Source organism: Lissotriton vulgaris, chromosome 4_1 (genome assembly GCF_964263255.1).
Source record: "Lissotriton vulgaris chromosome 4_1, aLisVul1.2, whole genome shotgun sequence".
Taxonomy (NCBI): domain Eukaryota; kingdom Metazoa; phylum Chordata; class Amphibia; order Caudata; family Salamandridae; genus Lissotriton; species Lissotriton vulgaris.
This window is the reverse complement of record NC_141691.1, coordinates 222038538-222053082: the sequence shown is the minus strand read 5'-3', so window position 1 is coordinate 222053082 and position 14545 is coordinate 222038538. Positions and strand designations below refer to the sequence as shown.

The following is a 14545-nucleotide window of genomic DNA, read 5'->3' as shown; positions in this document are numbered from 1 at the left end:
ACTTTCGAAAATGCCAGGCTTCACCCTCATTTTGAGGCAAGAGGTTGACAGGTATGTTAAGGGGGTTAAAGGTCAGGCACCAAGTACTCAGGTTCCGATTCTTTTACTTCCTGTTGGCAGGCATATTTATCCACCCTGTGCATTTTCCTGTTCAGAGCCGGTGTTGGGGGTCTTAGTACCTTAGACATCACGCAATGTACAATCATACAGATAACCTAGAGGAGAGAGTCAATCAGTAGGAAGAGAGGGGGGAGGTGTACAACTTTACACACAGCCTCCTGAGTCACTAGTATAGCAGGCACCTTGCCATGCAGCTTTTTGATCCAGGAGTAATCCGGGAGTGCTAGGTAGGTTGCCTAATGAAAAGGGACCAGAAACCTCTTAATCCCCGACAGCATGTCAGACCTGTTGACCCTTGTCCTATAGTTTTCCTCATCAGCACTGCAGGTGGACAGGTGTTTCAACCAGTTGGGCCTCTAGGCACACTTCATATCTGTATCCATTCTGCAGTGATGGGCCAATGTGGGGGATGCTCCTCTCCCTAGACCATGCAGGGACAGGAGGGAGCTTGGATCAAACACTCCTGTTGCCATCCAGGACCTGCAGGGTCCGCCTCAGTACTTCACCAAATGGGACCACTTTACCCTCATTGGCAGTGCAAGGTTCCCATGCAGCCACCCTGAAACACAGAGACTGCTGCACCTGCTCGTTTTACAACAGCTTTGGGAAGCTGCTTCAAGCTCAACACACATGCAGTCATCTGATGCGTCACTACAAAAGATCCCGGAGCAGAGGCGGAGGAAAATGGCTGCATGTAGAGGAAGGTGAACTCCTACTTAAATTATTTCTTATAATGTGTGCAATCTAAAATTATATGGTTCTGTTGTGTTTTCTCATAGTCCTATTTTTGAAAGCAGTCAATATCGGAGATGTGTCTGAAGTAGCTATTCTGCTAAGACACGAAACCCACTCTAAGAGATTTATGTCTTCTACGCTTACCCTCCGGGCAATAAATATCTGATCCACTTCCTTCCCAGACATACACTGATGTATGTGCGAAAGCTGGGAGAGAAAAGGCAATATTTTTAAAAACATCTGGAAACTCCAGAAAGGCCATTTTCTATGCGATCACTTGACGTGACAACTTAGGGGCCGATTACGATGTTGATCGAAACTCTTCCGACTGTATCTGTTTCAGAAGCGTTTCCGACCAAATCGGGTTCGGCGAGTTCGACCAACTGATTACCGACATCGTTCGGTCTGACTCGCATTGACTTCAATGGGAGTCTGTGTTCCGAACGAGAACACAGGCTCCCATTGAATAAACAGGTGGTAGCGAAAAACCCTGCACCCTGTGGCAGGCACCTCATGGTGCCTTCCACACTGTGCATGGTTGGAAAGAGGGGTCCCTTGGGTACCCTCATGGGCCACACCCGGAGGCCTCAGGTAATGGGGGGCCTGCTACGGGCCCCAAATTCAGATTCTGTTGTTTTGTGTCGGGCAGACTAATTCGGAATGGCTCTCATAATCAGCCATCGTAATCGCTCGGTTGGAACAAGTGTCCATAGAGCTGTACGATTCAGCCCTGAACGACTCTGGCTGTCCAAATGCTGATCGGAACTGAATTGAGCAGCCCGACAAGTTTCCCTGCATCGTGATAGGTTGTTCGGAAATGTATCCGATTTGGTTGGAAACATAGGTTCCGAATCGGATTTGGAGAATCCGAATCCCGTTCAGAGACTTTCCGACCAACATCGTAATCGGCCCTTAAGATGGCAGTTTGACATTTTCTGGTATGTAACAACAGTCAAACATTTGGATGTGAAGAATCGAATTTGTCATCCCCATCCCATTACATTTTCAAGTCACTGAAATAATGCCCAACGATCTCTTTGGGGATTTCTAGGATATTTCCAAATTGTTCTCAGACAGCCAGCCCACTGTATGGACCTGATACAAAAGAAATCCACCAATCAGGTAGAGCACTCTGTTCTCTACTGGGGGATAAAAATGTTCACATGTTAAAATCTCACTGTTACTATTAGGCAGACCCTTATATTGGACTCTGATCATGCTAACTGGTTGGCTAAATTTAAGGATACTAATTCCAGAGGGTTGAGGCTGTTCCAGTGAGCACAACATTGCAGGGGCATTCTTCCCTCTAATACTGACTTTCTAACCCGCATGATGCATCCCGTACTAACCTAGTACCAAGGTATGGAAACTTTAGGGTGAGATTATTTGGCACCAGGAGCCCCAGAATAAGCTATAATCAGGATGGACTCATGTCCCCGTATCCTGCACAGCCAGTTCAAATGTTGCAGTGGAAACAGACATCTCCTTCCACACTTGGCCCTTATGCACAAGACTCCTGATTGCTGATCCAGCACTTTACTCCAAACATTGCCAGATGCCAGTTTAATTCTACTGTTGACTTGTGCATCCAAGTTAGAACCAGCTTAAAAGGCTTACACCATCAAATACCACTCAATGTGGTCCCAACCCATCTGTGCCAGCCTTGTCAAAGCCCCTCTTTCTCTTGGGGAAAGCTCCATTTCCTCGAGCAGTTCAGCAACAGCAGGACACTGGATTAGAGGAAAGACCCTGAGGAGGTAACAACAAAAGGAACATGTCAAAGGAACCAATCACCAGAGAGAGGCCGGCATGGGGGAGGAAGGCACACAATCACAGGAATCGAGGGGACACGAAATAGGGAATAAACTCAAGTATCTTCCTTTTTTCATGTGAACTCATAGAAGGAGTAAGCTGGCTGGGGAGAGACCTTCAGAAACAGACCTTTGAGATACTGAAACCAGAAACATCAATTGATCCAGTGGAAGAAGCTGATTTCCCCCGACGAAGCAGGGTGATCATTTTTAACCCTGGGCAAAGCACTACGCTACGCCACGCGCGTAGTTTGCGAATTTTGCACAACTTTGCACTACGCAAACTGCATATAGCACAGTGCAAACATGCATAGCGTAGTGCAGCGGTCATTTTTTGCTTGCTCCCGGTCCTCACTGTCAAGTTGGCGACCACGAGCAAGCAAAATGACATCCTCGTGAGACTTTTTCCTTGTTCGCGATCAGCAACATCAAGTTGCCGATCGCGAGCATGGAAAATAAACCTCCTGGCGAGATTCTCAACGCGGGGAGGACAGGTTTCTCATTGCGAGTGGTCACGCATGCTCGCGACCGCTCGCGATGAGAAACTACCAGTCCGCATTGAGAAAGCTGCAGCTCGAGTAAAAATCTACTCGAGCGGCAGAAAAGAACAGCTCGCACTGTGCAAGATGCTGTATTCAATGACTGCACAGTGCCGGATGCTTGTCCGCACTGTGCAATCATTGAAAACGACATCTTGCACAGTGTGAACATGCTACTACACAATTCGCATAGTGCTACGCGTAGCTCGCGTAGTGCGAAGTGCACTTCGCGTAGCTACACATAGCGCTACTTCGCGAGCTATGCCCACCCCTAATTTTACCTGGAAGTGAGCAGAATTGCTTTATCTACCGACTCTGAGTGTCGGTTCGCCATTGGTAAAACCAGCAGGGAGAACTGGTTGAACTCCATCTGCGAAGATCAGTAGGGTGACCTGAGGGGAACTTTGTCTTTGGAAAATGATACTTTCTACAGTCGTTTACCTCTCACCACACCTTGAAGCTGGAGATGGGAAATCCGCTGCTCGCAGTTAAGAATAAAATAATCAACTACTTGGTCTGTTTCTATGTCAGCAACGTCCAACTGACTGATTTTTAATTTTCCGTTTTGTTTACAATTTCGTCAGTAAACCAATACAAAATAATTTTACTAAGAGTGTCTTGGGAAAGAAATCCGGCTCCAAAATCTTGTCATTCAGCTGCAGGCTAATTAATGAATTAACCGACAAACCAGCTGATCGGGAAATGGCAGTTGAGAACATATTCTTGCATCATGGCATACAAAGGAATACATTATTATGTTCCTTAAAACCAGTTCGAACCGGAATGTCAACCACAAATTGATGATCCACGCCTTTCCACTTAGGGGTGTCCCATTTCTAACACGAGTTCTGACATTAATAATATTCCTCCAGCCATCCACATATCACTGGGATTTTTACCAGCTCCTGAATTACTGAGAATAGAGCCATGTTAGTCTAATGTCTCAAAATAAATCACAATACACACATAAATATAGGCCAACATGAATAACTGCACCTAATTAAATGATAATAGAAAGGCGGTAAAACGCACCTCAGTAGTCTGATCTGAAAGTGCAGCGCCTTTGGAAAAATAACGACATCTTCCTTCATAAAGTGGTCTTAGATCCTGCAGAAAAAATAATAATACATTCAGCATTTGATCACAACAAATATTAGCATGAAGTGATACTTAGGACATTTGATGGGTCACTTTGAGTTCACCTGATTCCTTCTGTCCAATCGCAGGTCTTGATGTTCAGACACATGCACTCCTGTTTTTTTTGGCTTGGTCATATATAGAAATCTTATAGCGGTCTGAACTGTACACCATCTTAATCATGTTCTACGGTAGGCAGCAAGTTCAATGTACAAAACAATGCATATGTTGAATGCCGCACTACGTCATGACGTAGGGATAAAGCAGTATATTTCAAAGTCCTCGGCTCATTCTACCACACTCTATCACCCGAAAATGAAGGTCAAATGTCCTTGAGTGACCTTTACCTCAACAATAAGGCTCAATACCTGCATTGGACCTGGCGTTGGCACACCCAACAACCGTCTCCATCGAATGAAATGTATTTTCCCCCTGAGCGCCCTCCAGACGCCAAAACAAGAGAAATAGGAAATATCAATTCTTGGGTTGATGTAGACAAATATGTCTCCCTCTCCTTGCCTGAACATCAAATCTCTCAGCTGCACCAAGGGCCAGATTTCCTAAAGGCATGCGTTGTCTGTGTGTCACGCAGGGCGCTGCAAGCCCTTACATCAGATTTACTAAGCCAGGCAAAGCCACCTTGAGTGGCTCTAAGTGGCTTAGTAGATCTAGAGTAACGCAAGGCAGCGCAAGTCGCTGCCTTGTGTTACTTTGCGTTGGGAAGGCGTTCAATGGGTGAAGCGTGGGCGTTCCCACGCATCCACCCATAACTTTTGGAGCATTACCAGATGCACTAAGAATAGTAAACACAGTAATGCGTCAAAATGCTATGCCATCCTAACAGAGGCAAAACGAGGCGAAATATGTTTCTTTCTCCTCTTTATTTCCTCTTTCTACATGTGCAACATTCTGCAGCAAACAGAGAAAGAGGAAAATGCCTCTGAGGATTGTTTTTGTGCCGGAAGGTGTAACGCAGGCACCCTAGCATGGCACAAGAGTGTCATTGTTGGCGCTAGGCTGCACTCAGTGCACCAGCGCACAGAGAGAGCAGGAATATGCCATATCCTAGCAAATGTAGTGCAGTCCTGCTCTAATCTTTTGACGCAGCTCAGCAAGTTGTCTTGCTGCGTTGTGCCAAATGTTAGCAAATCTAGGACCAAGTTCCCAACAGCCACAAGGGTACATGTAGTTAAAAAAAAAGGAAATTTAACTCTTTTCGATTCCATCTTCCTGATCACGAAGGCATCCAGCGCAAATCCTAAAAAATCTTCTCAGGCCCTTTATTTGTCCAGTAGCACATTGAATGATAATCCCCACACAATCTAAGCAACATAATAAAACACTACAGGGCATATTTACAAGAGAATGGCGGAGCGTGGCGTTAAGCTAACATTGCTAACGCCGTACCTGCCAGTCTGAAAATGCTGGGATGCACCACACTTACAAGAATGTGGTGCACACATGCGTTTCTTCTAGTGCTGGCACAAAGTTTAGCTGCCTAGTGTCAATACAGGCACCCTCGCACAATATTTGTTCTTGTGACATGCACCTACTTCTAAGATGGCTGCCAGTAAAAAAAGATGAGTCTTCTGCTTTAGGACAGTAATTATGTCGCTGTTCCTCAATGCTACTTTAGTTTACGGAAACTGTGGAGTTGTGCACCGCACTCAGTAAGTTTTGGTATGAAAACCAAAAAATTGTTAAGCAAAATTTGCCAAATAATTGCTAACTATTTTCCTTTTGTGTCCGCCATGACTTACATTGCTACAAGAGGGCCAATATTACTTTAAGGTTGTTGAGGGTAGGGTGTTAAAATATCGATAACAAAAATATAGCTGACATAAATATCGTTGCAAAAATATCGTTTACAAAAATATCGACACCCTATACTTAAACAGGTAAGTACATAAATATCGACTCCAAAATATCGTTGTAATTAATATAGATGTAAAAAATATCGACTTTTTAAAATAATTAAAATTACATTAAATAATAAATAAATATAAGTACTATTAACAAAATACATTACATTACTTTTATTTTTTAACTATTTCAAACAAATTTACTACACTTTTTAATTATAAACTTAATAAATGTGGACATATAAATTAATTTTACACATTACTTTATATAACAACAATAATACATATATATAATTAAAATACCCCTTTACCCAAAAACCCAAAACTGACCCTGAACCCTAAAAATACCCCTTTACCCAAAAACATTTTCACTACAAAAATCCTGTACACACACCTAAAAATAATTAAAAAATGAACATAATTAATGACATAATTATTATTCAATTAACTAATTAAAATTAATTAACTATTATTTATTACACTATTTATATTTATTTAAAACATTAATTAATCTATTATTTCATTATATTTAAAAACCCCTTTACCCAAAAACTGAAAACTGACCCTGAACCCAAAAAATACCCCTTTACCCAAAAACTAAAAACTGACCCTGAACCCTAAAAATACCCCTTTACCCAAAAACTAAAAACTGACCCTGAACCCTAAAAATACCCCTTTACCCAAAAACTGAAAACTGACCCTGAACCCTAAAAATACCCCTTTACCCAAAAACTAAAAACTGACCCTGAACCCTAAAAATACCCCTTTACCCAAAAACTGAAAACTGACCCTGAACCCTAAAAATACCCCTTTACCCAAAAACTGAAAACTGACCCTGAACCCAAAAAATACCCCTTTACCCAAAAACTGAAAACTGACCCTGAACCCTAAAAATACCCCTTTACCCAAAAACTGAAAACTGACCCTGAACCCTAAAAATACCCCTTTACCCAAAAACTGAAAACTGACCCTGAACCCTAAAAATACCCCTTTACCCAAAAACTGAAAACTGACCCTGAACCCTAAAAATACCCCTTTACCCAAAAACTGAAAACTGACCCTGAACCCTAAAAATACCCCTTTACCCAAAAACATTTTCACTAAACAAATCCTGTACACACACCTAAAAATAATTAAAAAATTAACATAATTAATTACATAATTATTATTCAATTAACTAATTGAAATTAATTAACTATTATTTATTACACTATTTATGTTCATTTAAAACATTAATTAATGTATTATTTCATTATATTTAAATTACTTCCCACCCTACTCCCCTATAAACCCACAACCCGCTACGGAACTATTAATACTAAATTCAACTGAAAATACATTATTAAATAATAATATACTACTAAAAATACTACTTTGACTACAAATAATCATTAAAAACACTACATTACTTATAATTATTTAAAAAACGATATTATTGTAAACTATGTTTTTGTAAACGATATTTATTACAACTATATTAATGTTAACGATATTACTTACCTGTCTGTCGATATTTTGGTCAGACGATATTTTTGTCATCGATATTTCTTCCTGTAGATATTTTTGCGGCGATATTTATGTTAGGCGATATTTTTGCAGCGATATTCCTGCTCTGTACCGTTGTTGAGGTATCCTTGTAACGTGTACCTCTAAGATGGCTACCGGTGAAAACGGATTAGTCGTCTTCACTAGCGTATTATTTATACCGCTATGGAGGTGTGGAATATCCTCCCTCTTGGTAAGTTTTACACAGTTTAAAATTTTTTGCATTCCTTCCAAGTACCAAGCGTCAGTCTTAGACTAACGCATTTCAGTCTGGTAGTCCACTTCAACGTACTGAAATGCAAACTCACGCATTATAGCGCCTCCTCAACTGTCAAAGCAGGAGCGCTGCTAAAGCACATTACTGACTGAATTTAAGCTGGAGTGGCAGCGCATGTCATATTGGGGTGCGCGTTCTCCCGACAGGCTTGGGAGCTGGCTCAGCTGCTTGCAAGGTAGCTGCTGCGACAATGTAACACACTGAACATTGTTGGATTCCCTCAACACTGCGTGCCCTATCATCACAAGTGATGTTGTCACTGGAGTCAGTGCCCAGCCAAAGGCTACTACAGAGATAGTGTGAGTTATCGGACACTCACAATAATAGGCAGGTCGGTCCTGCCACCCGCTGCTCGAGTATCTGGAACCCAGAACACCCATGACCTGCCCAGAATGTCATTGTGATTGCCCAGGCGTTCTTTTTGTTGCTGCGGCAGGCGGGGCTTGCTGGTGGATACGGGACTAGTCCGAGTCGTAACTTGAAGCTAGTCGCATTACCGAATTGCTGTGCGCCTCTCGCCTCGCTCACTGCAAACAAGTAAGGTGCACATGCATCAATATTGCTTTTTGCGATTCCTTAATTGCGAAAAATAAGGAATCGCAATTAAGGAATTGCAAACTGCAATGCATCAAGAATTTTTTTTTTTTTTGGTGCAAAACATTTATTCAGTACTTGTCAGGATTACACAGCGTCACGCCCATAACCCGGAGGCTGGCCGCTATTTAATCATTTCTAGAATACAATTGTAAGCATACATATAACAATGCGAATAAGTGCCCGCCAATCAGCAGCATCAAAGTGACAAGTGCAGCATCCACATAGCTAAATCAAAGTGTTCCGCATTTTTTAAAATTTTTTTTGGTTAACATTAACATGTGCAATAACATGGTGCTCTCAGGGGAGGGGGTGGGGGCATGCAGGCCAGCTGCCCTGCGGATATATTAGTCCGCGCTAGATGATCAATAGGGATTGTCTTGGGTCCACAGTTGTAGTTATAGTGTGGTTCAATACCCAAAGTAAACAAGCCGGGAGTCGTTAGGGCTGCTTCCCTGTAGCATGGGCCATCCATAGCCAAGGCAAACCAATGCGGTGGGGGGGAGGGGGGATGGGGGGGAGAAATTACAAGAACAGGCCTCTCTCTAGATCTTATAAGGGCGGCTCAGACCCTCAACTTCCGGCCCTCAACTCAGACACCAGTGACCCTCACTGCAACGTCATAGTGTCACCACATCAATCATCGCCATCCTCTGGGGGGTCAGTTATTAAATAGCAGTGCAAGGGGGCCCAAATGTCAGTGGGTCTAGAAGTGGGCGGTAGCAGCTCGGAAAAAGTATGTAATTGTTCTTGGCAGTTCACCATGTCACTCATCCATTCCTTAAACTTGGGTGCCCTTCCTCTCCCCCATCTACAGGCCACTCTGCGCTTAGCCAGGAGCATAGCTAATGCCACATATTTGCGGTGGGCAGCCTGGAGCGGCTCAACATACCCCAGTAACGCCACCAAAGGGGACGAGTCCACCGACATGTGTATCATTTTGGACAGTGCCTGGAAAATCTGATTCCAATAGCGGTTCACCTCTTCACACCCCCATGCTAGGTGAAGAAAGTCAGCCCCGGGAGTCTTACATCTGTCACATGAATCTGTAGGTCTGAGCTGAAATCTGTGTAGGCGCACTGGTGTGTGATACAATCTGTGAAGGAACTTGTAGTGTATTATCCTGTACCGGCTGTTAGATGAATTGCGTTTGGTCTGTTGTAGGCAAAACTCCCATTGTTTGTCCGTAAGGGTCATGGCTAGATCCTGATCCCATTTGCCCCTGGCTGGTAGAGCGGTGTAAGTCATGTTGGCACGAATGGATCTATATAGTGTGGACACCAGTTTAATGGGATTGTCGTGGGTTAGCATGGACTGCAGGGGAAGAAGCACTGGGGGTTCGTGTGGGAAGTCAGGTGTAATGGCCTTCAGTCCTTGCCGTAGCCTGATGTAGTAGAATAGCTCCAGGGGTGTCGGCTGTATATTCTCATAAAGTTGGTCTTTGGTTCGAAACGTGCCATTACAGTACAGGTTCCCCCAAGTAGTCACATGGATTTTTTTTAACAATTTTTGAAAGCCAGCCTCTTGTAGGAGTGGGAGCTGTGGGTGGTATGTTAGTGGCAGCAACGGGGCATAAAGGAACTGTAGGTCGAGCTTCAGAGTGATAGAGTTCCACGCCGTCACAGTACTGGCCACTGTGTTAGGCGTTTTATCTCTGCCTTCAATCCGAGAAAAGAACGCACCTTCAATGGGGGTCGGGTGGGCAAGCCAGTGCTCAGCTGCCAGTTGTGGCATGTATCTCTGCTGACGCACCCAAAAGTACGCATAATGGGCCTGAGCGGCCCGGTAGTAAAGTTCAAAATCTGGGATACCGAAGCCACCCTGTGAGTACGGTCTAATAATTATGTCCCACTTGAGTCTGGGCGCTTTTCCACCCCACACCAGTCGGAGCATCGCCGAGCGTAGCAGCCGAAAAAAATAGGTTCCAGGATGAAACGGTATGTTCAGGAAGAGGTATAACAGCTGAGGGAGGATTACCATTTTCACTAGTGAGGCTCTACCGGCCATGGAGAGAGGAAGCGTGATCCACCTGGAGATATTGTCACCTATCTTATCCATCACAGTGCCGTAATTGGCGCGCATCAGTGCCTCCCTATCTCTCTCCACCCGAATGCCCAGGTATTTAAAGTCACCTTCACACCAAGCCAGAGGAAATTCCAGCGGGAATTGACGTGTCGAGGTCGTTAGGGGGAAGATACATGACTTGTTCCAGTTAATTTGGACTCCCGAAAGAGCGCCAAATCGAATAAACTCCCTGAGGATTGGATGTAAGTTGTCCCCTGGGTGTCGGACGTATAGAGTGATATCATCCGCATACATAGAGACAAGAATCTGTCTCTGAAAACAGCGCAATGCACTATTACGATGGTGCTGACGTAATTTAGCAGCCAGGGGCTCCGTGGCGATGGCAAACAGGATCGGGGAAAGGGGGCAACCCTGCCTAGTTCCACGAGAGATTGGAAACTCCGGGGACAGCTTCCCATTAATGAGTACTCTGGCTGTTGGTTGCGTGTACAATAATCGCACCCATGAGAGAAATATAGGCGGAAAGCCCATGCGTTCGAGCACCTTGAATACATAGTCCCACTCCAGCGAGTCAAACGCCTTGGTGGCGTCTAGAAAAACGTCTGCCATCGGGAGGTCCTCATGGACCGAATCGTAGACCGAAAAGAAAGTACGGAGGTTGTGGGACGTCGCCCTGCCAGGGACAAATCCGGACTGATCCGGCAATATCAGATCAGGCAATAGAAGGCTGATGCGCGTTGCAATTAGTTTGGCAAGGATTTTCACGTCACAGTTTAATAAGGATAAGGGTCGATAAGAGTCACAGCTGTTAGCAGGTTTACCGGGCTTTAGTAGGGACGTAATCAGGGCAGTTCTCATGGAGGCAGGGAGCTGGCCTACCTCCAGCGCGTCTTCATATACTTCCCTGAGCACTGGCGCCATGAAGTCAATAAATGTCTTATAAAATTCAATAGGGATGCCATCCAACCCTGTGGCCTTACCGGAGTTCATGTGCATGATGGCCTCCCTGACTTCATCCAGTTCAAACGGGGCGCCCAGAAACGCTCTTTGTGCATCGCTCAGCCACCCCAAAGACACATCTGCTAAATAGTCGTCCAGTGTCAGTTCACTGGTCCTGGTAGTGGAGTACAACGTGTCATAGTGTCGCACAAACTCATTTAGGATTAGTGTGGTGTCTCTGAGTACCAGCCCTTCAGCGGTCTCAAGCTCCAGTACGACGGTCGGTGAGCGCATGAGTCTGACCGTTGTTGCTAGAGCCTTCCCAGGTCTTTCACCCTCCCCATATCTTCTAGCCACCCAATACTTGTTTCTAAATTTAACTTCCCGAGTTGCTTCCTCGGAGTACTCCGACAGCTTCTCCCGGATGAGAGCGAGGGTCGAGCTATCCGGGCACGCCCTGAGGCGGTCTTCAGCACCCCGCAGGTCAGATTCCAGAGTGCGCAGCCTATTCAATATGCTCCTAAGCACCCCAGAGCCCTTCGAGATACAGAGACCTCGGAGTGTGGCCTTAAAGGCGTCCCATATGGTCTCGACATCTTGGACAGAGTCCTTGTTACGTTTGAAGAAGTCCAAACATTCTTCCCGGAGTTCCTCCTGGAACTCTGAGTCCAACAACATTGAGGGTTGCATACGCCACGCCGCAGCTGGAGGGCCTAATTCAGAGTCTCGTAACGCAATAATGACCGGGGAGTGATCCGAGTATGTCCTGGAGAGGTGTGAAGCGTGAACCAGTGTTGCATACAGCTGCGAGGTAAGAAGGAAATAATCAAGCCTTGCCCATGACTTTGCCTGTGCCGTGAAATGTGTGCCCTCCGCCTTTGGCCCGCAGTGCGAACGCCAGGCATCTATGAGGTTATTGCTATCCATAGTCGCCCTAAGGACCTCACGTCCGTTCGTGAAGTGGTGGGGGGCGGGGTGTGACCTATCAAGGGGGGGGTGCAAGGTGGTATTGAAGTCTCCTCCCCATATGAGGTGTTGTGGTCCTGTCTCAACTATCGCAGCCCACAAGTCAGTGAAATACTGTGGGTCATCGGTATTAGGCCCGTAGCAGCATGCAAGTGTCACTGTCAGGCGTCCCAGCCTCCCCCATAGCAAGCAATATCTCCCCTGAGGGTCAGTTTTGGAGCCGGCCGGCCGAAAGGGCGTGTTTCTTTTAATCAGAATCGCCGTGCCCCGCGCATATGAGGAGTAATTGGCAAAAATTGAGTGTGAAGCCCATCTACGACCAAAGGCGCCAAGTCTATGAGGCGCAATATGCGTTTCCTGTAGGAAAGCAATGTGGATGTTGTGGCGATCAAGATAACTCAGCACTTGCCTCCTTTTCCTATGGTCCCCCAGCCCCCTTACATTCCAAGTAAGGACATTCAATCGTGTGTCCCCCATGTATAATCTCGTGTGTATGTAGTCAGGACTATCCCGCGCAGACTTGCGCTGGCATCACCAGCGGTGGAGTGGGCATAGCGAACTCGCACCTGTTCATTTACGCCAATAAGGGACAAGAAGCTAGGCCTGGAAGGAGCCCTTTCATCACACTCTTCGTGTCTCACTTGTAAACAGTGTCCACCCCTCAAATCCGGTCCATCCAGCCCCCGGTCCCAACCCAATTGCCCCCCATGAAGGAAGCGTAGCTCATTTAGAACACCAAATGCACATGTTAGAAATCGAAACTCAACAGTTCCCCAAACTCGTCCCTCCACCCGCTTCCCCCCAGAGAGTCCCAACCAATATACAAGACCCGCATTAAGAAAAACAGTTACCAAAAACCAACCATGGATGACGGGCCGAATCAGCTCCACTAAAGGCCTCAGTACCCATCCTATCACATCCCAACCCATCGGGACATCATCCCACCACCCCCCACCCACTGAAGCGTCCCCAACTCGCCAGTACCTCACGCCCACCCCCCACCCACACATCCAGCAAACCAATGAACAACCAACAAAAATTAAAGGTAAACAAAAGTCAATGTCATTGGGGAACACCCAGTAGGGGTCAGCTGAGGTGCACATTCTACCACCCCTAGTCCTCCCACTCCGTACAAGGCTACCCTCAGTGTCTTCTCTCAGAGTCGAGAGGGAGTAAGGGGGGTGGGGGCCTGGCATACATTACCACCTGCATTCCAGCACCCGTCCAAAGCATCCCAGGGGCAGCCTCAGCGACTGATGAGAAGAATAGTACCCCTTGTGCAGTGAGGGCATGAGAATAATTCCAAGTAAGCGAGGAGTCAAAAGTCATACATAGCCCTTCGGCAATTATTCGGGGTCCGAAGCATGCTGGTCCTCGGCGTCTACAGGACGTTTATTCCGTTTCGGCAAAGTTTTAACGTAGTCATCGACCTGTTGGGGGTTGAGAAAAAAATGTTGTGTGCCCTGATGGGTGACTCGCAATTTGGCCGGATACAAAAGGGCATAGTCAATGTTCAGGTCTCTGAGTTTCCTTTTGACCATAAGAAATTTCCGCCGCTGCTCTTGAACCATCGGGGTAAAGTCAGGGTAGATGGAGAAGGACACGCCATCATACATGAGATTCCGGTTCGTCCGGGCTGCTCGTAGTGCCGCATCGCGATCACGGTAGTTCAGCAAGCGTGCAATTATGGGTCGCGGCGGGGCTCCAGGCTTAGGCTGAGGTCCCAAGGAGCGGTGAGCACGCTCCACAATAAATTGGCTCGAAAGGGCCTCCGCCCCCACTGCCGCGGTAAGAAGTCTCTCAATGTACAACTCCATCCTTCCCGTGTTGGTGGACTCTGGAACCCCCGTGACGCGAATGTTGTTCCGCCGGCTTCTCGCTTCTAACTCCTCATTTTTGGCGGCGATCACTCTCAGCACATTATCCATCCGAGCAAGGCGGGAGTCGTGCGCTGCCGTGGCGTCATCGTTTTCAGATATCCGGCGCTCCACCTCA

The 14545-nt window shown here is 46.0% G+C and overlaps 1 protein-coding gene across 2 annotated transcripts in view; it reads right to left on the bottom strand.

Annotated features, from left to right (window-relative positions):
- The window catches only part of TMEM255A (transmembrane protein 255A), a 290132-nt gene that overhangs the window by 68186 nt on the left and 207401 nt on the right, over positions 1–14545 (bottom strand). For both annotated transcript variants that reach the window (XM_086918520.1, XM_086918521.1), the window contains exon 5: positions 4238–4312. In XM_086918520.1, the coding sequence (XP_086774646.1) occupies positions 4238–4312 (75 nt within the window). The remainder of the gene's footprint in view (positions 1–4237; positions 4313–14545) is intronic.